This window comes from Harpia harpyja, chromosome 8 (genome assembly GCF_026419915.1).
Source record: "Harpia harpyja isolate bHarHar1 chromosome 8, bHarHar1 primary haplotype, whole genome shotgun sequence".
Taxonomy (NCBI): Eukaryota; Metazoa; Chordata; class Aves; order Accipitriformes; family Accipitridae; genus Harpia; species Harpia harpyja.
Genome location: NC_068947.1, coordinates 51,722,896 through 51,746,607, shown reverse-complemented (window position 1 = coordinate 51,746,607; position 23,712 = coordinate 51,722,896). Strand labels below are relative to the sequence as shown.

General features: G+C 47.3%; 2 protein-coding genes across 3 annotated transcripts in view; one reads left to right on the top strand and one right to left on the bottom strand.

The window, feature by feature from the left end:
- Positions 1-1,032: 1,032 nt before the first annotated feature.
- On the bottom strand, positions 1,033-16,162 carry FBXO40 (F-box protein 40). Of its 2 annotated transcripts, XR_008236351.1 has the most exons (4): positions 15,787-16,162; positions 5,793-7,688; positions 3,180-3,688; positions 1,033-2,226 (listed from the first exon to the last, which is right to left on the bottom strand). XR_008236351.1 is itself a non-coding variant. In XM_052794765.1 (3 exons), the coding sequence occupies exons 1-3, from the start codon at positions 15,793-15,795 to the stop codon at positions 3,491-3,493; spliced, it is 2,103 nt and encodes a 700-aa protein (XP_052650725.1). In that variant the 5' UTR covers positions 15,796-16,162; the 3' UTR covers positions 1,033-3,490. The 2 variants fall into 2 exon arrangements, 1 of the variants encoding a protein (XP_052650725.1); XM_052794765.1 differs by having other exon boundaries at positions 1,033-3,688.
- A 4,494-nt stretch (positions 16,163-20,656) lies between these two features.
- The window catches only part of KPNA1 (karyopherin subunit alpha 1), a 52,787-nt gene continuing 49,731 nt past the window's right edge, over positions 20,657-23,712 (top strand). The window contains exon 1 of the mRNA XM_052794436.1: positions 20,657-20,767. The gene's annotated coding sequence lies outside the window, so the exon portion shown is untranslated. The remainder of the gene's footprint in view (positions 20,768-23,712) is intronic.

Below are 23,712 nucleotides of genomic sequence, written 5' to 3'. Positions count from 1 at the left end.
ATCAAAGCCACGAAGGTCCAGAGTGTGGGATCTGGACTGAGAGCAACCTCAATGCTCTGCTGGACTTGGATCCCCTTTTCCAGTTCAGACCCCACCACAGCAAAAGACCTGTTTTGAAAAACACCAAATGCCCAGTTTTTTCTAATCAAATCCCTCAAGCTGAAATTTAGGAAGAGTTTTAACTTTCCGTTGGACAATTTATGAGCTTAAACTAGGAGCCTAAGGACTTGTTGAACCCAAACTGAAGCCTCTCGCATTTTAAATAAGCCAGCGTTGTGCTCACCAAGATAAACAGGGCAGGCAAATTCGGTTCCTTGCAGCTCCCCAAAGCTTCCGCCGACTCTGCTAATGAGCAGGACCATCAACATTGAGCTAGCTTGGCATGCATCCTCTGATTAATTAAACTGCATCTGACACCAGCCCACAGCTCTCCGCTAGTGTTAAATACAAGATAAAGTAAGAAGTGGCTACCAGCCGACATTTGCCAGGTAGGTATGCACTGGTATAAGGGTGATCTCTGCTCCCCTGTACAGCTTTCCCTTTTCCAGCTTCAGGTTAACCAGACTAACCTGAAGATGACTGGATTTTCAGCTTCCACTGTATATGCTGAATGTTACTTAACCAAATTTACAGTTTACAGCAGTATACCTCTATATTCACAGGGGTGAATTTGTCTCTTCCTCTCTCTGTGAATTAACAGCCTGTGTCTCTCCAGTGTACCTATAGCAGTACCAGAAGGAAAATGATCCAGTCTCCTAGACGTTGTATGTACACCCCGTCTGATCCCAAGAGGTAGAGGTTGTGACATTCCTATCTCCAACCCGCACCCTGACCCACCACATTTGCGAAGGTTGCATCCTCCCCTGTAGTCTGACCTCCTGCACAGGGAAGAAGCAGGATCAGTGGTAATAAAGCTGGAACTGAAGTCATGCAATCTCCAGGAGCAGAGAGATACAAGAACAAAATCCTCTGGCATCGACAGGAGGAGGCCAGAAGTGGAATAGCAGTGGTGCTGGTGACACTGGCGCTGAAGGTAAAACGAGCCCAATTCATACCTAACATAAGCCACAATTTCAGGGCAGCTACACCAGTTTGCAGCAGCTAAGTGGCTGATCAGGTGAGAGATAGTTCACACGTTGAAGTTTTTCATGGTCTCTTATACCAGCCTTGAACACCGACTTACTCTGAGACCCTATTATTTAACCCTCTTTTTTTTTTCCCCTCCCCAAATTATCCATAATTTTGAGTGACTCCATTTTTAAAATACCCAGCATAGATACTGGCACCCAATTTTTGGACCTGCATTTGCAGCCACCGTGGTCTGCAGCTACAGTTGGGTGCTCAGCATCTTTCAAGATCAGGTACATGATAATGCGAAGGATGAGGCCCTGATGTAGAGACCAGTCTAGGAAGTCTGGCTGTATGTTCTCTCCTCTGTCAACTTCCCTGTGTAAAACAGAGTGATAATATTGGGTGACTAATGTTATATGGGATGTTTTGAGGGCAGGTGAGTTTTTGTAAGCAACTTTAAAGGACGGCCCGTTTGTTTTTGCGCAGCGGCTTAAGCCACAGGGTGAAGGATCAGAGCACCCAGCTTGAACTGCTCCTGGCCCAGCTTAGGTTCCCCGTGTTCATTTGCTTCAGTTTCTTCTGCATAAAACTGGGATGCTACTTGTTGTGTTTTCCACAGGATACCGGCGCAGACAAGTATATTCTCATGTGTAAAGCACTATGAGACTTCCCAGAAAGGATCTCTAGGGACAGAAAACAGAATAGCATTAAAAAATAAATAAATCTGTAACTGCTGCTACTCCTGCTCCTGGGACTAGTCCACTGTCTGCACAACTCAGATGATACGCTCCTGAGGGTGCGTGTCTGGAGAAGAAAAACATCCTCGTATGGTTATAAATCTCACAGGGACCACTTAAACCGCACGTATAGATGAGGACAAGCTGCACTCGGCATGGTTTCGGTCACTACGCAATTCATGCCTTCAATTACCAAGCGCTCAGCTCAGGTTCATCAGCAACCTTTATCGGTAGGAGAGGGCTCCTTCTTGCATAGCCTGCCTCAGCCCAGATCTGTACCGAGACCGGGGATGGCAAGTTCGGCATGTGTCCATCAACCCGGGACAGTTTTCACCTGCAGCCGTCCCAGCTCCTGGCGAGGTTCTCCTGCCTGAGACGGTGAGATGAAAGCCAGACCTTGTGTCCTGAGCTCACGCCTCTGGCGATGAGGTTAAAGAAGAAAGGGGTGTGAGTCAGCACCGCTGTGGCTGTGCAGCGGCTCTAAGTTGTCGAATCAGTTTATGGCCATTTCAGAGGAATCCCACCACCACCACCACAACTATGGCATTTCTAACTAGCGCCTCTGAAGTGGGTTTAAGTAGTGTAATAAGACAGACGCTGTTGGTAACACGCCCGCTTTCTCTCATCTGTTGCCTCAACAAGCACATTCTGGTTTTAAATTAGTGTATTTATTAAAAATTAAACCAAATCCTAATCACTCTTCTGCCCTGTAAAAAAAAGAAAAAATTCTTATACTCCAGCCCATTTAACTGAAGCAGACATTATCCATACTGTTACTGAATGGGTTGCTGAATGCCTTTTCTTTTACAGAAGAGAATATTTCTTTGACATACTGTTTATGGTTGCTTACAATTACAATTTGCAATTTACAGCTGCAAAACTGAGTAGGTAAGGCATTCTAAAAATGACTTCAAATACTTTTTGATGGCTTTAATGGATTTTTAAATAAAACAGAGAAAGTTATTAACTGAAAAATATAGAAAGTCATTTAAGCCCCTAAAACTGTTTGCTACTTGGTGATTTCTAACAAAGAGCAAGTTTGTTTGCTTTGGTTTGGTTTGAATGCTCCCACAAGCTCAGCTTTAGGCTTGCGCTCAACTAGCCATGCTTGCCTGAATCGGGGTCCTAAACGATGGTCTGTGGCTGTGCAGTGAATTCCTGACTCCTCACTGGAGTTCTAATTAATTCACTTAATTTGGGGGGTTCCTTTTCTTTTGCCCATGCCTCAGAACAGATTAGCAGTCCCTAGGTCTGCCAGGCAGGAGGGCATCTATCTGCTCCTAGAACCTGGCTTTCCACCCAAAACTAAGGTGTTTCAGACCTAGTCGAGCTAGGTACATTAACTGCTCTTCCAGGGACATGGTACAGGACCGGCAGCCTACCTTCAAGGTTGCAAAGATGCTGTTTTCAAACAAGATCCTTATTGCTTTCTTCGGGATGCTGTATTAAGCAGGGACCAGAAACATAATCAGAAAGCATGTGATATCAGTGAGCAGTGAAAGAAGTTTTAACAATTAAATTAATGCAGGAAAAAAAAGATGCAGGGTGTTTCAAACGCAGCTGGGGAGAAGCCAGTTTTGTACGTTCAAAGGAGAGTTGGAAGCAACAATCTTTACACCCGAATTCCCAAATCTTCTTTTCAAGGGCCCTGAAAGGAGCATGGTGGAGGGGAAGCAGGTTGTTCAGACTCTGCGCTTGAAAGTAGAAACTAAAGTCTTTTGAGTCTGCTCTCGAGATTCGGACATGCCTGTCAGCAGCACGGGGTCCGTCTTGTGCTCCACTTGGTAGAAGGGACAATTCTTCAGGTGCTCCGACATGCACGCAACGTCGTTGCGCTGCCATTTGTGAACTCTGGAGAACAGGCTGCTGAACTGCCAGATCTAATACGGGAAAGGGCAGAGAAATTGAGGAGAGAAAATGGGAATGTTGGTAAAAACAGAAGAGGATTTTAAAAATCTGTATGTTCTTATAGTGGATGTGCATTATTCGTACTAGACAGGTTAATGAACATCTGATTGTGCAGGATTGGCATAACAAGCAAAAATGGGGTCTGTATTATCATCTGTCTCATACTTGCTGGTTTTGCTGCTTTAGTCACCACCTGCCATTTTTAACGGGAAAGTATCCTTCTGCAGGTTTTGGTGCCAATCCAGTGCAGGGCATGAGGAAATCCTGGACACCTGACCACCGCACCTCTGCAGAAAACTCCGTCCCATGTACAAGGTGATCCAAGATATTTATAAAGCAAAGTGACTACAGCGTGCTTGTGTGATACGTATCTCAAAGAACCCTGACTTCATAAAGACCTTCCAAAGCATCTATCAGCAACTTCAAAGTAATTAACATTACAACACTGTTGTTATTCACCCCACCCCAGAACAAGCCTGGGAAATCTAAGGTTAAAGTTATTGCTAGAGGACATACAAGCTTGTGAAAAATAGAAATGTGCAGTTAAATTTTCCGATCCTGTTTGCAGTGATACCATGTACCATTTAGTGGTATACTAGCATGGAGTGATAAGACTGTGATTAAGTCACTTTAACATTTGCTGTATACCAGTAAATCAAATGAATTTTTAAGTCATAGTAGATTTCTTCTCCCCAAAAATGTTTCTTCCTGTGGAAGAAGGACACTATGTGGGTGTGCTACGTTTAAGATTACCTGACCCTGTCCTAGTCCTAAGTAATGGTAGCTATTATACACAATAGTCAGGAAATTCAGACTAATTACAAACAGAATGTTTTCAAGCAGAAGCTGTGCATTGGAAACAAGATTCCTGTGTGGTCAGTACAGACAGCTAACATGAAAAGGGTTAGACAGTCCGTAAATTCAATACTGCTGGTTTGAAATTGCTCTACAGTAACTTAAGTTAATTGCTATATGAATGCTTAGCTGGAATTTCTTCCTTTTACTGAAGGAACCCACATCCTCCAGTAAATTATTTCAGTGGCTAATTCCTGTTTTGGATTGGGCTAATTCGACTTGCAGCCACCAAACATTGTTACACAGATTTTGAATTCACCACGCTTCATGTCTTCTCTTAATAAAGAGTACTTTCTCTTAATAAAGAGTCATAAACTGCTAAGCTTCCATTTGCTAAGAATCAATAGGTGGGAATCTTCAGGGGTCTGCCTGAAAGCCAGGTCCTTAGATCATTTCTGGGAGTCTTCCCTGGATCTCTAAATTACTTGTTCCTAGATCTCTGTCTTGTCTGCTTGGTCATGCTGGAGTCTCCCATGTTATTCTTTCAGTTTTATGTTAGAGCAGCTGCAAGGCTGTCAGCTAGAAAAAAACCCCCTGTAATAACTAATGTTCAACTAGGACTTAGACTGAGCTTTATTTACGTATTTCTTTCAGGCTACCTAAACAGCCAATAAGGGTGGTAATTTTCCAGCACAAACAGTGGGAGAGCAGCTTTGCAGAAGAAGGCTTCCTATCCCCATGCTGCTCCCTCAGGTGCTCACAACCCAACGAACCGCTCATGGCAATCCTGTGAAATACTAACCATGAAAGCCCTCGGGGGTTGATGCAAATGCCTGACCTTCTCTCACAGCCACGTCTTCTTGTTCTTTACCTTTTTGGCGTTCTAAAGCATGTTTTAGTTTTGACATACTCTAGACCAGCTTGTAAAGAACAACAACAAAAAAGTATGCACTTCAAATTCTTCAAAAATCCATGTGTAACCCTTAAATATCAGGAATTCTCAGTTCCCAGTGCCTAAAAATGGTGCACATGCAAACAGGTTACCCAAGACAAGCTTGGGTGAGGACGTTCAGCTAGTCAGGAGATGTCCATTTACACCTTCCTACCCTTGCTAGATGTACTGCATTTTACAGCCCTGACCCCTGACAACTGTGGTGCACATTCACAACCTCATGAACCTTCCCCACATCTGCGTGCTTACATGCAGCATCCCTTCCTATGCTTGTGTTTTATCTGGAGAGAACCCATGGCTATCTTTTTCCCAGTGTCACAGTCACTTGCCTTTTTGCGAGCTTTCCATGAAGTACCGCCATAGGAATATCTTCTTTTCTCCCAGACCAGCAGGACCATTCCCTTCTCTTGAAGAAGAGTGGCACAGATGTCCCTCATCAGCACTGACACTTGTGATAGCTGAGATAAACTGAAGCTGTCCAGGAACCCCGCAATGTACTTGAGCACTTCCAGTGGGAGGCTGCTCAGCAAGTCCTTATTTCTCCCTTGATTAGCCACTGTGGAATTGCACTTCCCTGATTCGGCAAGGAGGGTGTCCACCTCTGGCTTAATAGCAAATGTCTTGAGAGGCTTGCTGTATATAACCTTGGCCTTAAGTCCATCAGGGCGGAAGGGATTTTGAACAAAAGTACATCCCAAGTAGGCCAGTGGGCAGCGACGCTGGAACCATCCATCCAGACATGACTGGATATCAGCGTGCACATTCTTGAAGTGGGACGGGAACTCGTCCCTCCTGAAGAAATGACTGCAAGTGAATGTGAAAGCTGAACTGCTTTTGTTGTGTCTTCTGGTTACGCATTCAGTGTAGAGCTCCATGTGGAGTTCTGGTGGGCTTTTTTCATCCAGAATATCTGCTAGAACAGCACTGGAGGAGAAGGGCTCCAGAGGAAAGCTGTATGTCTGTGTTGCAAAATCCATAAAGAGTCCATCGATACCTCTCGCTTCGGAGATCTCATGGCCTTTCAGCTCTTTTTCCAGTGCACACAGCAGTGTGGCTTTAACTATATTTGCCTTAGGTAGTTCTTCTAGTTTTAATCCCAATTCTGAGGTATCCACTGACTTGTCTGAAGTTGGCATCTTGTGGCCCAGTGCATCTCCTAGTCGTGCTCTTTTGCCACAGTAACTAACTGGCACTTTGAAGGTGTAGACAGTCTTCACCTCCTGAGCTTCCAAGTTCCCATAGACAAAATCTTTTTCTTTGGGAGTGCAAGCAGCTAGCTGGCCAAAGCGGATGAGCATTCCCCCGTGATGTACCAGATACATGTTGTAATCACCTACACCAACTTCCTTCTTCAGCCTCTCCAGGACCCCTTCTTGCCAGGGAGCCAGTCCTGTCATTTCTCTATTTGGTGTTACTTGTTCGGGCTTTTGGTCCTTTGCCTCTTCTGCACCGTCAGGTACTTCCTTTGCCTTCTCTGTGGAGCTGGCAGCATGAGGGGCTGACGCTCTTTTCTTGGAAGCCTCTGTCTTCTGTCCTGTGCTGGCTGCTGAGCCCGTTACCTTGCAAGCCAGGAGCTCTTTGCTGAAAATGTTCTCCCAGGTTTTGTAACTCCCTAGATCCATTCCCTCTTTGTCCTTTGCCAAATCTTCACGCTCACATTGGCTAAGCTCGGACAACTGGTCGTCGCCCTCTTGGGAACCACAGGCTACTCCTCCCACAGCACCTTCTTCCCCATCCATGGCTTCGTCCATTAGCTCTTCCACTTCATCCTTTTTCCTCCACTCTGGAAACAATTCAGCTATTTTCAAAGCCCTGAAAAGGATCTTCTGGTCTCTGAGAGCCAAGGCTGTGTCCAGACACTCTTCGTTCAAGGTCTCCTTCATAATGTTCTTGTGGAGGGTTGTGTCCGAATCCACGTTTGGCCAACGATTCCACTCCATCGAGCAGCAGACAACGCTGGCTGGACAGACCTGGAGGTGCTTCGCCAGCTTAAAGCGGGCCATGGAAAAAGGGCAGCCATAAGCTGAGTTGAGGCAGGAGACCTGCTCTAAGGGACAGAGCAACTGGTGCTCCTCCTCCTTGCACATGTGGAAGGTGGCCCCGCAGTGAAGGCGGCAGCTGATCACCATGCAGGAGATGGAGGGCTCAGTTGGTGCGCGGCAGTGCCGGTTGAAACATCTCTCGCAGTGCCTGTGCTGCCCAGGGGAAGCTTTCTGAGCCCGGCGCTGTGTGTAGCAAAGACAAGAAGACAAGAGTTATTGCTCGAAGGAGCAAGGACGGCCACCGACCCTCCGTGCCCGTGCTTGGTTTCTATGTGTTAGACGCTCACATGCACTTCTAGCGGGAATAAGGCTGTGGGCAAATGACTGGCAGCTCCATGTAGTCATGTATCAGCACTGATCCCCACGGTACGGCGCGGTCGGATAGCAGCACGGATACAGATGAGGTCCTTACTCGTTAGCCCAGCAGAGGCAGCCAGGGTTTGGGAGCGAGCTGTTTTCTGTCCCAATATTTACACTGGGTCTGTCTATACCAAGCTGCTGAAATCAAGACTGCCAGAGGCACAGTGAAGGAGCTTCCCACTTCCTCAATGCTTTTTGAGTAGGAAAGATGATGTTTCTTTTTCCTCCCTGGAAAAATGAGCTGGTCATTTGGCCTACGTGCCTCGTCATCCCCCCACATAAAGACATGAATGTTGCGCAAATGAACCTCCCTTTGCTCTACACCAGCAAGGCTGAGAGTGAGGGTTATCTTCATGACCCCAGTTCCCAGCGTGGAAAACAGCCTGGGTAAAAGCTAATTTGCCTGGCCTTCTTTAGTCTGCTTTTCTGATTTACCCTTACACTCCTAGATGATGCCTGCGTGTTGTGGAACAGAGACTGTGGGGGACTTTCCTTCAGGCAGGTTATTTACTGCATTTACTTTCAGGTGTCAAAACCTGGAATAAGGCGATGCCTCAGTCTGCGTTTTGGAGACAAGCTCCAGAGTGCAGTGGAGGCTTGTTGCAAGGTTATACTCACGCAGTTAAATCCATTTTCTTTTACTTTTTTTTGTACAAACTGCCTTTCACCTTTCTTCCCCGAGCTGTCACCAGTAAATGCCGAGTAGGTAGGAACGAGGAGAGGAGGGCAGGTATGGTTTATCTCCTACTCTGCTTAGCACCACGGTGTGCAGTTAGGGCAGAAGGGGAGCGACGAAGGTCTAACCTCAGCAGGGCTTTTCCCTTCCTCTGATGGTGCAGGGGAGAAGTCAGCCCGAGCATGCCTTTTACAAGGTGTCTCTTTGAGAAAGAATCCATTTTTCTTCCTTTGGGATTTGTCTTAGAGCATGATCCTACAAAAACCGGTCACCACTGCTCTACTTTTTCAGTTCACCCTATGTACTTCTGACAGGTCAGTGTCAAACACTGCCCGGAACTGAATAGGTGAACCTGAGCTGATCATCTTTTAGATTCAGCTTGTGAAGGTGTTAGTGACACCACAAAGGGCCAGAAAATACAGAAAGAGGTCCCAGGCAACAAGTAATGAACACCACCAGTCTCCGTTCCATAAATTCAGCTGCCACCAGGCAGCTCCATGAATTGAATGTTTTGCAACTGCCAGACTGGATTAAAAGAACAAGTTGAGGTTGCCAAACCAAATGTTTCAGAAATTTCAACCAGCTTTATTACACGAACAGATTATATGTTTTCTTAAGAAAGACTGCATTTCCGTTCTCACGCTTCCATATTAATGTGGTTTCAAAATATATGTAATTTTTTCCTCTCCTCCCCTTAAAAACCTTTGATATAAAAAGGACATAGAATTTTCCTGAGGTCCAACAACAAAAAGCAGAAGTACAAGAACATGATGTACGAAGATCCTTATATAAAAAGTTATCGCTACCAGATTACTAGCTTTGTGTCACAATGAACCACTGGCTTTGGTTTCATTATTGTGTCTTTCATTCTTTCCCAGTAAGTCAATTAAATGAGTTTAATGTAAAAATAATGCACTTATGAGGCCTGCTTCCAAAAGTTCTCAGTTGCCCTTGCTCATAATATCTCTACTCTTGCAATAATTCCCGGCAATAGCTGTTAGTCCTTCCTAAAAATGGGAAAACAGAGGCACAGAGTCCGACAGCAAGTAAATGGAGGTGGTGATTAGCATGAGGCATGCCTTCTCTTGTAAAAAACCTAAGAACGTAAGAAATAACATTCTGGGTCAGACCAGTGGTCCACCCAACCCAGCAGTCTTCTTCACCAATGTCCCTAAGAGATGCTGTTTAGGGGGAACATGTAGGACCTCCTGTGGTCCTTTCCCCTCATACACGGTTGTTGGATTAGAGAACTAGAGGCTGCTCAGTCACTACTCAGAGCTACTTCCCTGGCTACCTTCAACTGGTATCAGTAACTTGGCCCAAAGAAGAGCTGCTGCAAGCAGAAAACTCCCGACTTCTGCCTTTCTGCTCCTTGCTGTAGGGGCTGCATTCCAGCTTGGTTCAGCCTACCGCGAATCTTTGTGGAAGGGAAAGAGCTAATGATAAGGAGCAACTGAAGTTCTGTTTCCAAACATGATGCAGGGCGTGCTTTTTTCTGTGAAAATGAGAAAAAAAGTTTTGACAAGTCTTCCCACCACACTTTCTATGCAGTAGGAACTACCATAGGCCCAACAGGCTCTCATTTGGCTCTGGGAAAAAATAGACATTGTTAGTAAAATAATTTAGACTTTGGGTTTTTTTTGCTAAGGTTAAAGAAAATACAGTAGTGTCATTTACCTAGATGTGAGTGCTTTTGCAACCCCAGGCTTAAGTGACCTAGCCCTGAGGAGAGCTGGTCTGCAGAAGAAGTAGGCTCAGGCTCAAGGGGAAGAGACGCTACGTGAAGCGGCTTGCCCTCTCTTTCTTGAGGTAGTGTCTTAACTTCTCGTCTCTCACACTTTCCCACGCCGGCAATGGAAGTCAACAACGCCAGAGAAAGAAAGATGTCTGGGAAAGGCAATGCTTGTGGGTTCCTGCAGTCACTAAAGACCACACACTGGTGTTTGAATTTGATGTGCATTAATTGCTCAATGCATCTTTGTTCCATCCTTTGCAACTTCCAGCGCTGACCAATACCTGTTTACACCTCCTAATGAATCAACCCCACTCCCCCTCGGTCCTGCAGAGTAAAGGAACTTGGTGGTCCCTTTACCCAGGGACAAACTTACACTCTGAAGTATAAAGCTTAGGTACTTTCACCTTTGTTTGCATGGAAAGAGCTTGAGACAGCAATGCAGAAAAACAGTATTTCGTGACTACCCATTATAACATTCCCTGACTTGTCTTGGGAAGCACCGGCTTCTGGCCAGGGTGGCCCCAGCCACATGCAGCCCTTAAATACCTGTGGTTTAGTTGTGGCATTTGTCCTGCTTTAGGCTGTTTGGTTACATCTACTTTTATGCAGCTCAGAGAAGCAGGAGATACAGATGGATTTATTTCACATTGGCAGCATCCTTGCTGCTTTCATTCTTGTAACATTTTGCTGCAAATATAATCTCTAAAAATAGTCCTGGCTATGACTTGCATAAGGTCAGAGGAAGGCTGGGTACATTACACTGCAATAAAAACATGAACGTGTGAACAATACTTTCCACTGCAAAAGTAACTCTCGGAGAGAAATAATTGATAAATAAAAATACGGCAGAGGCACAGGCCTTATGGTTCTCCAAAACACAGAAAGTATTGGTTGCGAAGTTTCTGGAGAGGACCCTGCATCACACTGCTGTATGCTGAAACTGAACCCCATCCCAATCACATGCAGAGAAAGAAAATACATGCTTTGTTTATGAAAAGTGACCATTATCAAATCTTTCAGATTCAGAATCAGTCTTCTTCATTATCCAGGTATTTTTTAGTTGAGTTTACTTCATCTCTAACTTGTATATGCTGTTCTTTTCAGACAAGTTATTTCTATGCCTCTCTTCTCATTGTCAAATCTGTGAAGCTAGAGGACAGGAAGAAGGGATAGAGAATTTTTCTGATATTTATCAGGATTTGAATGCTGCTTCTATTCTGACATGCTGGTAATCAGGAGCTCTGTATTTTAACTGATGATCTAGTTAGCTCTGTGGTTTAGTTGATGGTATTATTGTCAGGACACAAACTACAACTTTCAAAACCCTGAGCAGAAAGTTTACAAATTCTTGCCTCAGTAAGTTTGATACCTAACACCCAGAGGCAGGTGACACACAGATACGTTGGGTGATGAAATATTTCTCTAAACCTGTACACTTCTTGTTTCCCTGCAACTTGCAAAATTTCCTAAGAGCTGAGTTACAAAAAAAAAATCAAACCAGAAATACTTACTTGAATCATGTTCAAGCTACTGTGGAAAGAAAGGATGCAAATCCAGTCCACAGTCTGTCCACTTTGGTAAATCTTTATTTTTAGACCGTCATGACAGCAAATCAAGTAAGGTTTAAAAATATACAGCTGCTATTTTAACTGCAGATATGTCTGTGTCTGGAGCAGATCTGTTCAGTGACAATAACTTACAGTTTATAAACCAATTACAATTTCTTTTCAGTAAATATATATTTGGTTCAGTTGCAGCCAATGAGCCAAAACAATACAACTGTCTTCCTATTTGGTATTTGCTATATGTGACTGATCATATGACATACTAAGGTTATACGTCATGTCTGAGCTCTTCGCACAGAATCAAGGGATGCCTCCCATTTTAAAGAACCATCAAAAAGGGCCACCAGAAACCCCAGATAATTACCTTAAAGAGTGCCTCTGAGATGAGACTGCAAATGAACATAAAACAGTCTTTCTAAGACATGATAGGGAGCTCTTAAAAAAAATCTCAGGAAAGTTTGCATCCAAATGCTGGAGCCAAGAATGTTAAAGTTATATATATATAATGTTACAACAGAAAAATATTTTCAAGGAATGTGAATACTTTCGGTGAAGTGTATAATGCAGACAGGACATACTCTCTATTTCTTTTAATCCTTGTTACCCAGTATATGGTGTTTATCTCATTTTTATCATAACACTTAAATCCTGAGGTGAATACAGAGTTACTAGTTTCCTTACAGGATTTTTCAATATATTTACTGTCTTAGTATCTGAGGGGGTTCACAACCAATAATGAATTTATCTTTGCAGTACTAGAGGTGTACTTGAGGTTAAAAGATACTATTACTTCTATGTGGCAGATGTAGAATTAAAATATAGAAAGATGAAAAGAAATAGAATTAAATATAATATTTTATATAAATATATATATATACACACACTAAGCATGGAGATGCTCAGGTTCTGATGTTTCACGTGCAGTTGCATGCTTCCTGCACAAAACCCCTGGCAGACCCAGCTGTAGAATCACATTTTCTAGGAGAGCATCTGTGTCTCCTTAAACCAGAGATTTTCTTCTCTTTTTGTGCAGCGCTCTTCCTCAATCACTACGTACTTAACGACCTCAGCAAGAAATCAGGCTCAGCTCTCCCTTTGCTAAACAGATATATTTATTTCTTCAAGCTGAGGAAGAAAACACTATGCCATTGGAAACCATACCGTACCGCATTTGTACATGATTCTCAGGAGCCTAAGTTTTCTCAAGTCCTGTCCTTCAATACAAAATAAAAAGCAAACCCAGGAATGCCACCACCTGGAATCACGGTGACCCCTAAGTGAGTCAAGCCCCACATCTCAACACCCACAGCAGGGACAGCTACAGCTTGAGTGACCGCCTTGGTCACAGCGGGTCACTGTCCTTCGTGGCACATCTGCTCTGCAGTTGCCATTCAGACTGGTCTTGCATATACGTGTGGCCAGCCAAGCTTTAAATGAGTCAGGCAGTGACTATGGTAGAGCTCAGGGTAGGTGGAAAGGGAGAATCATAGAATCATAGAATCATAGAATCATTTCGGTTGGAAAAGACCTTCAAGATCATCAAGTCCAACCATTAACCATGCCCCCTAAACCATGCCCTGGAGTACCCTATCCACTCGCTTTTTGAATACCTCCAGGGATGGTGACTCAACCACTTCCCTGGGCAGCCCATTCCAATGTTTGACAACCCTCTCAGTAAAAAAATTTTTCCTAATATCTAACCTAAATCTCCCTTGCCTCAACTTGAGGCCATTTCCTCTTGTCCTATCTCCAGACACCTGACAGAAGAGACCAACACCCACCTCACTACAACCCCCTTTCAGGTAGTTGTAGAGAGCGATAAGGTCTCCCCTCAGCCTCCTCTTTTCTAGACTGAACAACCCCAGATCCCTCAGCCGCTCCTCATAAGACTTGTGCTCAAGGCCCCTCACCAACGTGGTTGCCCTTCTCTGGACACGCTCAAGCAGCTCAATGTCTTTCCTGTAGTGAGGGGCCCAAAACTGAATAAAAGGTATAGATGAAATCTTCATCAATGACACTAACAAACTTCTAGCGAGCATGTGCAAGACGTAGTTTCTTTGAGGCTCAGACCTTGAACAAGTCCACATGGATTTTATAGGGGCCCTTTGATTCCAGGGCAATCCTTCTGGTGAACCTCAAATCCTCAGTATAAGGCATGTGGAGTGAAAAGATTTTCCGTGAGACAACTGACCAAAGATGGAAGGATGAAGCTGTGACAATTAGGGAGGTACTCCCTGTATTTTTTAGCTGGGGATCAGCTGGCTGAGGCCGTGGTGTTTCATGGCAATAACCACTAGTTCAGAGGCACTGAATGCGTTGGAATTGTTTTATACTGAAAAAACTGTGCTTTAAAATGACAGGGATGGAGTAGGTCCACCATATAGTGCATCAGTCTGGCACAGACTTCAATCCATGTTCCTTGCTTTTCTTCCAGAGCGTGCCTGCTGCTCAGGTTCTCGCAGCAGCACATCAGCTTCTCTTCAGCTCCCTAAACCTGGCATGCAGGACCGTGGAGCTAAAGGGAACCTGTTGCACCATCAGGTCTCCCCCTCGCCTGATAAATCTGTGCTGCACGCACGCAGTAAAGAGGCACCGAAACTTGCTCGTGCGATTTCTGTCCAGTGAAATGCACTAGTGCTGTTACAGGACAAGTAGGGGAGAGTTGAGGGTAGCGAGGTACACGTAACACAGGGCACTGCTGGTAGAAACCCCACACTGCGCTCCCCCCCATGAGACCTGGATCAGCAATATTTCTTGCTCCTCTCTACCTGGCGCAATGTAGCCATAGCTCACCTGTGCCAAACCCACCCCAAAATTCCAGGTGCTGAAGTGGTCCTCTGGGCTGGCGGTACGGTGCAGGGCAGCCCAGCAGCAGGGTCTTGTGCTGGGCATGTTGGGGAGTCGTGTGGGAGGCAGGCAGGATGGGGAGAAGGGGGAAGCCGTGGCACGGAGCTGCTCTGCTGCTCCTCGCGCATGCGAGGGGTCCCTGTGCTGTCCTCGGTAGAGACACAGTCAGGCAAAATCTCACTTTGCATCGGTAACTGGAAAATGGGTTTGGTTTGACTTCAGCAAGTGCTTTAAAATAACAGGTTCCAGTTTAGTTGCAGTTTGAGAACAAAAAAAAAAAGGTCCAAACTGTGGTTTTTTTCTTCTGGGCTCAGGTTCTATTTTATGCCCTGGTAACAATCTCATTAACATACTCTTCTGAAAACTTCTTGAGATAATCAAGTGAATGGTTTGTTTGAAGCAAAACAAAGGAAACCCAGCCCAAGGCAGATGCCCAGTTACAGAGAATTTCAGAGCTATCGGTTAAGGTCTAAGTGTCATAAAAAACAAAAGCAAAAAGATTCCTGAATAAAAATTGCTAAGCAGCCACATCTCTAAATGGTACAGTAGTACCTGTAACCCTTGTAATTCTTACTTCATCATCATTCATTCAGTCTGGATTACCAACATAAAGTTTGCAGCCTGAATCTACAAAACTCACCAGATTTTAAGTCTTAGCATTTTTGCCACAAGCTTGCTCTTGCCTGTCCTCTGACCCTTACTGTATATCCTTGTCTTACTTCTCTCAGAGTTTCTTGAAAATGACAGAAACTGAATTTTTGATTTATCATCTGCCCTGCTGCTGAAGCTCCCATCTTAGAATCAGCATCTTAGGTTTTTAAAACCCCAGCTACAGTGCTGCAAACTATGGCTAATCCACTGAATATATTATGGAGGTTTTTTTTTTTTTTAGAGTAGCATGCCACAGAGGCGTTCACAGTTACCAGCTGCCTCTGTTTTAGGGTGTCATTTAAGACATCTTGTGTCTGATTATTCTACTTCATCTTAGTTACTAAGGCTGTTTTGAAGATGTCTTGATTTTCATAGCTCAGTACAGTAACCATTGCATTGCATAAGGTTTGACCAATAAAGACTCCAACTCTATTTACAAAGCCTTACCTTAATCATAGAGTCCCCGCGTGTTCACCAAACACTTGCTCTCCCGGTTGTGCTAAGCTGGGTTGAAGTGAGGTCGGTAAGGGAGAGCTGCAAGCAAAGAAAGAGGAGAGAACGGGAGGACACGGAGCAAGCCCAGGCAGAAACATCAAGTAGTTTTGGGATGTTAAAAATAAAACCCGTGCATGTGACCGTGGAGCTCAGCTTACAGAGCAGTCTCTTCCACTGTATTTGTTAACACTGTCACTTCTGGAGCGATACTTCACAGAGAAGAGGCGAGAGGCAGAACCAATAATACTCCGTGCCCCCTGCATGAGAGGAAAAGATCAAAACCTTTCCCAGAGCCCTGTATCATCTCCCTGCTGTGCTCTGATGGAGGTTTGCCCCCGGTTCCCATCGTCACCAACTGGTGCACACAGCGATGGTGGGTTTCCGACCCGTCTGGGCCGGGGTGGGCAGAAAGAGAGCGGGAACGGCCCAGAGCCGAGCAGCCGGGCAGATCTGCCTGCCCGCCTCCCGGGGACCCCCAGGAGACTTCCCAGCTCCAGCCCCTCCGCTGCACAGGGAAAGGGTCCCACCGGCCACCGGGAGGAAGCCCGAAGGGTGCAGCTCCCAGCGTCACCCTTAGTCCGCCAAACCCGGGGACGCGATCGTCAGCGTGGGTAAAAGCATTAAATTAAAGCATTTCATGGTGAGATTCATGGCGAGTTTCGTGAGTTCCGTGGTGAGCATTTCATACTCACGATGAGTACAGACGTAGGTACTACTACACGACAGTGAGGTGCAAGGGTGCGGACGGGGCAGGCGCTGCTTCTCCCTGGCGGGTGCTCACCCCGTCTGGCTGCAAAGACACCTCTTGTGACCCTGCTGCCGCGCGCGACCACTTTTCACCACCTCAGAAACACAGAACAACATCTTTTGGCCGTGGTGGTGGTGGTGGCTCTGAGATCCTAAGTCGTGATGAACTTGTTGCTTTGCCTTATCTTTCTCTTTCCTTATCTGCGAGCCCCCAGTGACTCTCATCGTTTGAAACAGCGCAGGCAACTGTGTTTTCATTTTTAGGGCTGAACAAAATGTCAGTAGGTGACAACCAAGGCTTGCTGGTGCCAATTGTAATTTAGTAGTGCTAAATATGGTTAGCAGTCTGGCTCTGTGGCCTTTTTTAGAAAGGGCTGTATTATCGTGATACCATTTTCTGTCATCCCATTGCACTGGGGAAAACAGGGGCCAGTGGTAATATGCCTAAACCTGAATTTCACCCAATCACAACATGATTGCTGATCTGTTTACCCAAATCCACTTCCACCCTTCACCCCCCCCAGTTCAGGGTTATTCTTCAGCCTTCAATGTTGTCATCGTCTTTTCAGACTGTGTTTAAAAACATGCTGCTTGTGTGCCTTACTTTCATACGAAGTAAAAAATTCTTCTCAAAATTCTGTATTACTGGTTTAGGACGAAACTCCCTCCAGCTGAATTAACCCAGATTACTAAAATACTTGGGCTTCAGAAGTAGCTGTTGTCAGAAATGAAGCTACCTTCTGTCTTAATTTTACCAGCACCTGATATCAGCCTGGTTTTAGATCTCTGTGTTTCCAGACAGTCTGAACTTTGGTGGCGCTTTTTACCGCTTCCATGTGTTGCTCAGTGATCACGCAGACCCAGAGAGCCTGCCCTGGGTCTGCCTCACTCTGTTCGGTACTCTGCCTCGCAGCCTCACGTAACGCAAGCCGCCAAGTTTTGCAAATCCTTGCCTGCAGGTGATAGCTGTACTGCAGGAAGGCATCATCTGTGGTGGCCTTTTAGGGCAGGGTACCGCAAGATGCGCAGAATGAATGTAGTTCACCATCCCTGAAAATGAGCATGTGGTGGAGAGAAGGGAGCAGAAGAGCGAAGGTGACGGGAAACAGGAATTCATTCTTGTACCTGCAGCAGACCACTGTATGAGCTCAGCCGCACCTGAAACCAGACTCTCAGCAAGAACAGGAGAACTTGCAGATCTCTGCTGCCGCCCTGACCTGTGCTAATTTGATTCAAGGTATCTCAGGAATGCCAACTAATACTGTAACCAGACCTTCTGCTGCAGTACAGATGTGCTTACTGGTAGGGTGTGAGAAACATGAAATCTCTGAAAGAAAAGTGTAACTGGTATTTATTTTTTGGTGCAAATGCTTTGGGAGAAAGCTGTTGCCTGTCTGCTTTAATCTCTCTTATCTCAATTCTATGGGTAGAAATGCTGTGCCATACAGAAGCCCGATGAAACATGTATATGATATGTATTTCATATATGTATATGTATACATATGATATGTATACAAATATACATATCTATTGACATGGGAAAATTGGGCCAGATCTGGTAGGCTGAGAGAGGTGAGGCTGCCGCAGCTCCATGTCCCCAGGTTCAAGCAGTAGCCAGGCTGAGCTTGTGCACAAATACACGTATACACCACATACGTACATATGACATATGTACATATGACAGATGGCCACACAGATTACATGGCGAGGCACACAGAAGACTCACATGAACACAGCGCCAGTGACCTCATCCCACCCCCCCCCTCTGGCTGAGCTGGATGGAGGTGTGCTAGTGAGCATATGTGCATATATATATATATATATATATACACGCACACACGTATTTATGGCATGGGTCCCTCTAGCAGCTGGGCTCAGGCAGTCTGCCCAGCAGCTGCCCCTCGATCCCAGTCTCACCAGTCCCCCTGGTCCCCCATAGCCAGCTCCCCTGTGGTGGTCTCACCCTCAGGGACCCCCAGGTCCCCCAGCCTCTTCGGCAGCTGGTGGGACCCCCCCGGCAGCCATCTCCTCTCCCCCAGGCCCCTGCGCCGGCTGGCCCAGCTGCACCCTCGCTGCCGCTCACACACTCGTCCGCGTGCCTGCGCCCACGCCAGGGGCTGCCCCGTGGGCACCAGTCCCAGCCGCGGGCACCCAGACCCCCCCAGACCCCCTGCACGGGGTAACGAGAGTCCCTCGCCCGGGGCAAAGTGCGAAAGGAGTTTAACGAGAAGTCGGGACGCGCTGCGCCGATCAGGCGCAGGGCACGGCCAAACCATCACAAACCGTTGACACGCAACCGGCCCTTTTTATTCCCGTATCCCTCCGTTCTCCCACACTTGATCCCCCCCAAATCACCTAAACCCTGCCCCTGGTTCTTCCCCTAAAGAGTCCCGCGCAACACCCAAACGCTCTTCCCCTGCGTCCCATCGTGTGTCCCCTGAACGCAGTGACCCCCCCCAGCCCTAAAGGTGCTCTGGGGCTGGGACAGCCCTGGCAGGGGCCCGGGCAGGGTGTCCCTTTCTTATTTCGGGTTCCCGCCCGCCGTCACGATTCGGTGTTGTTAAGTGGATCATGGGAAGGAATGCAAAGTAATATCAAAATCCTCGAGGCCTTCTGCGATCTAACTGGCCTCAGGACTCAGGGGGAGAAATGTCATGGTTTTTATATACAACCTACTAAGGACTATATACGATCAATACTGTATACGATCAATGACTGTCCTCCATGGCAAATTAACGGTACCCCACTTAATATGATTGAACCCGGTAGTTCGGAAAAATACCTGGGACTGAGAATAGACCCATGGACTGGAATATCTACACCCGAACTACTAATGAAAATAAGAGTTTGGTTACAACGGATTGGAGAAGCACCACTGAAACCATTTCAGAAAGTTGACATCTTGAAGGGATACACGATCCCGCGACTGATTTACAAGTCGTGCCCCTGTGCTCCTGCAGACGGGCCGCTGGTGGGCCGACGGCTCCGGGGGTGGGCCTGGGAGCAGCCCGGCAGGGTGCTGTTTGTTTGGGGCGTCCCCCCGCTGCCGTCTCCCTGTGCCCCTTTGTGGGTGCGCGGATGAGCTTTCAGAACATAACCTCCTCAACGATCAGTGTAGTTAGGTTTGGGGTCTTTTTTTTTTTTTTAATATATAACCTACATAAAATTTCTCTCATCTTTGGTCACGCAACCTAACGCACATATCCGTCTCAACGTATGCCACGGGTGACCGGCAGCTGTCGCGGCTTTCCGTGCCCGCTCCACCACCGCCGCCTCTCCCGCCACAGGCGTGAAATAATGGCTTCGAAACGGCTTCGCGCCGAAGACGCCGGCGCTTGGCGTGCGGCGGCGTGCTTTGCGGTGACACCGGGGCCACCGCTACGTAACCTGCACGGCAGGAAGCGTTAATTAAAGCGGAAATATCAGCTCGTTACGTTATCCCGGGCTATAAAAGCCCCCTCCTGAGGGGGGGGGGGGGGGGTCCCTGTCCCTTTTACCGCTGCCTGTCACGAAGTTCCCTTGAGGCAGCGCTGACAGGCGGCAGGCCTAACACCACCGCCCTGCCGCTGGCGGTTGCTGCGCCATGGCCGGAGGGAGGCAGCCGGCCGGTCGCCCCCGCCGCCATCGCCTCCCTCTCCGGGTCGACGACCCCGCCCGCCGCCCCTCAGGCGGGGAGGGGCGGTGCCTCCTTCCCGCCCCCCCGCGACCTTCCCGGTCTGCGGCGGCGCCGCCCAGCTTCACTACAACTCCCGGCATGCCCCGCGGGAGAGGGAGCGCCCCGTCTGCGGGTGCGCCGGACGCGCGATGCATGCCGGGAGTCGTAGTCTTCGTTAGGGACGCCGCCCACCGGGTGTCACCGTCCGGAGGAAGGAGCCGCTGACGGCCAGAAGGGTGAGCGGACGCCGTCGCCGCCGGCTGGGTTCGCCTCGCCTCGCCGGGCCCGGGGCGGGCGGAGAGGGGTTCGCCGGAAAGGGCTCTCCTCTTCCCAGAGGGTGCCGCGGTGAGGCCGGAAGCTACGCGGCTGGCTGGGGGGGGGGGGGGGGCGCATGCGCGCTGCCGTCGCCAGTCAGCGCTGGAGCAGGCAGGCGGAGAGGGAGGGAGGGAGGGAGCGGCGCTCGCGCGCCTCGGGCCTGAGAGGAGACAGCGCGGGACCGGGCCGGGCCGGGCCGGGCCGCGCCGGTAGCAGGTACGGGGGGGGGGGGGGGGGGGGGGAGAGGAGAGGGGGAATAACGGCAGCCGGGCGGTGAGCGGGGCCGGGCCGGGCGCGGGAGGAGGAACGGGGTCCCTGCGTGGGGTCGGTGGGGGACGCCTCGGCCCGGGCTGGGGGTACCGACGGCCGCGGGAGCCCTTCTCTCTCCCGTCCGTCCCCCCCCCCCCCCCGCCGTCCTCTTTCCTCTCCGTCCCCGGTTTGCGCGCGTGCAACAGGCGGGGGCCGCGCGGGCGGGGCGGGGCGGGGCCGGCCGGCGCGGCGGGAGCCGCGCGCGTGGGCCGGGGCCGGTCGTTTCCCGCCGGGGGAAGCGGGAGGGGGGGGGGGGGGTCCGGTCCGGTTCGGTTCGGTTCTGCCCCAGGAACCCCGGTGTGGGTCGGGGGGGAGTAGGGATTTGTGCCGGTGACGCGGCTCCGGTTTTGGAAATCGGCGGGGTGGCTGCGGGGAGACGGGGGTAACAGCGTGCCGTGAAGAACGGGTTTTCTCCGGTGCTGCTGAGCGCCGGTGGGACCGGCCGTGGGGTCCTCCCGGGGGGGACGGGGGGGGTGTGTGTGTGTGTGAGGAGAGGCAGCGCCTCAGCTCCGCGGGGAGGGGAAGGGGAACGTTCTCCTGGGTCTTCTAAGCTTGGGCGGGTTTTTGGTTTGGTTTTTTTTTTTTTTTTCCCCACTTTCCTTGTGGTCTTAATTGATTTTACCGAAGCTATCCCTTCTCCCTGCAGACTGACGTTACCCCAGCGTTATTATCTCTTTGACTACCTATATGGGATGAAGGGTTTGCGCTTTCTCTGGAGCCGTGGTGGCCGTTTCCACCTGTCACGTCTCCGGAGACCTTAGAACCAGCAGAAACGCGTCCCATTCATAATCTTTAGATTTGTATTGCTCGGGCAAGAGGACACGTAATGATGATTTTAAGCTTTGCCTCTTGAGGGCGTTTCATGAAAACTGAAACTCCGGGCTGAAAAGATAAGTCATGAGCCGTGAAAATACTGGGCTGCTGTTTCTGCAGAATTCCCAAATGGTGCTGAATGGTTGTGTTTAATAGTCTCTTTATCCTTTATTCAAGCTGCCGTTTCTCTGGATTTTTTTTGTTTGCTGGCCTATTTTCCGCTCTGAGCCTGGTAACGGAAGACTTAACAAAGTTGGGATATGTCTGTGAGCTATCCGGAAATGGGATTGCAACTTTATCCCTAGAAACTAGTTATTTTAAAGCTATTTTCTACATACCTGTGGCAATTAATAGTTAGAATAGAATAGTTAATAGAACACTGTGTAAATTCATAGTTCGAATCAAAGTAATCTTTGGGGTATCTGTCCTTGTTTTTATTGTAACTTCATTATGTTGTTCTCCCTGCAACGTTACCACGTGCGTTGACAGGTGAACTAGCTCATTCAAAACAAGTTTGTTTCTACTTGAACTGTGGTTGCACCTGTTAATTACCCTTTAGACGTACCCATAGGCACAGGGAAAACGAAGAGTAGCTTGAGGCATGGTAGCATAAGATGACATGGTAGAGGTTTTTCTCGGAATGGGTTCCATTGTCATGATCTTTCAAACAGGTGCAGTGATGCTTCACTTCCAAGAAACATGGCTGTTTTGGGAGCTTGGGATTCCCACCCCAAACTTCTGAACAGAGTCTTTGTTACATCCTATCTCTAATTCTAACACTGTACCGGGATGTTTACCTTTTGCTGTCAGTGTGCCATCTGCTGATTTTTTTTTTTTTTTTTTTCCTTTCCCAGTGTTCTCTGTGTTGATGTCTCCAGACCTGGCTTGCTTATGTGGTCTTGTATATTCAGCTGAGTGCTGGTTTCTGGAGAAGTTACAGTTTAGTCCATTTAGAAAGGGAAAGGCAGCAACAGCCCCTGTCAGCAGCACTGACCAAAGACACTATGAGAACTAGAAGTACTACAGTCAGACGTTGTAGCAGTTTCTGAAAAGGTTCTTTATAGAGACTCTTAAGTGTAAATGTTTATTTAACCAGATTGTTTGATAGTCTTATTTCAACTTCAGTGTTTCAATACAGTGCTCTTTTCTTTTTTTTTTTTTCTTTTTTTCACTTCCTTTGAATAAGCTAAAGTGAACAGAATGGTACATTTTGTTTTAGACTGTCCTATATCTGGCAGACTTGCTTTGATTATCTTTCTGTTTGGCTCTCCACAGGACTGCGGTAGTTTTCTTCTGAAGTGTTTTACAAGTCCTGGAGGGGCAAACGGGGGGCTTAACTCATATCCTTAAGAACACAAAAGGAAACTGTACCTTTAAAGGCAACAGTAAAGGAGTTGCTAGGTTAGAAAACATAAATTTGTGGCAAGAGGTGAGAGGTTAATGGCTGTATGCCCTCCAGAAAAATGGAAATCAAGTCTGTGTCAAGAAGCATAAAATACAGCAGATAAAAAAGGAGAAAAAAAGTGATGTGAATTAGGGTTGGGGTTTTAATATAAATTGGAAACATAAGGGGTAATAGAAGAGCAGCAGCAAATAGCTAAGTTTAATGGATTCGTTTAAATACTTCTGAAGGCCAAAGGGAATAGGGGTGTGAGGGAGCCTAGTAGGCTATGAGCAAGTCAAGAAAAATAAAAGGCATTAAAGGAATTACTCACTTGATGAAATGTTGTGAGTGGCTGAAATATCTAAACAGGAGGTTCTGGAATGATGTAATGGACAAACAAGAAGTTAGAAAGACCAGACCACCTCTTTTTTCAGAGAACAAGTGTGTTTAAATAATATAATAATACTAGTGAAAAAAATGCTGATGTAAATTGCAGAGATAAGGGACAGTGATATGAGAGCAAGTCAGTTTTTTTTCTGCTCCGAAGAAAAATGCATCCTTAGTCTGCTATGGTTTTTGAAGTCTGTCAAGCAAGTAATGGATTAAACTGCTCTATGTTATTTCCAAGAATGAATGTGGGGTTTTCAAGATACAG

Bases quoted from the DNA above. Each gene is read 5' to 3' on its own strand.
- FBXO40 (XM_052794765.1), bottom strand. The intron at 3,689-5,792 runs GCAAGTGACTGT...TTCCCGTATTAG, and splicing joins CATGGAAAGCTCGCAAAAAG to ATCTGGCAGTTCAGCAGCCT.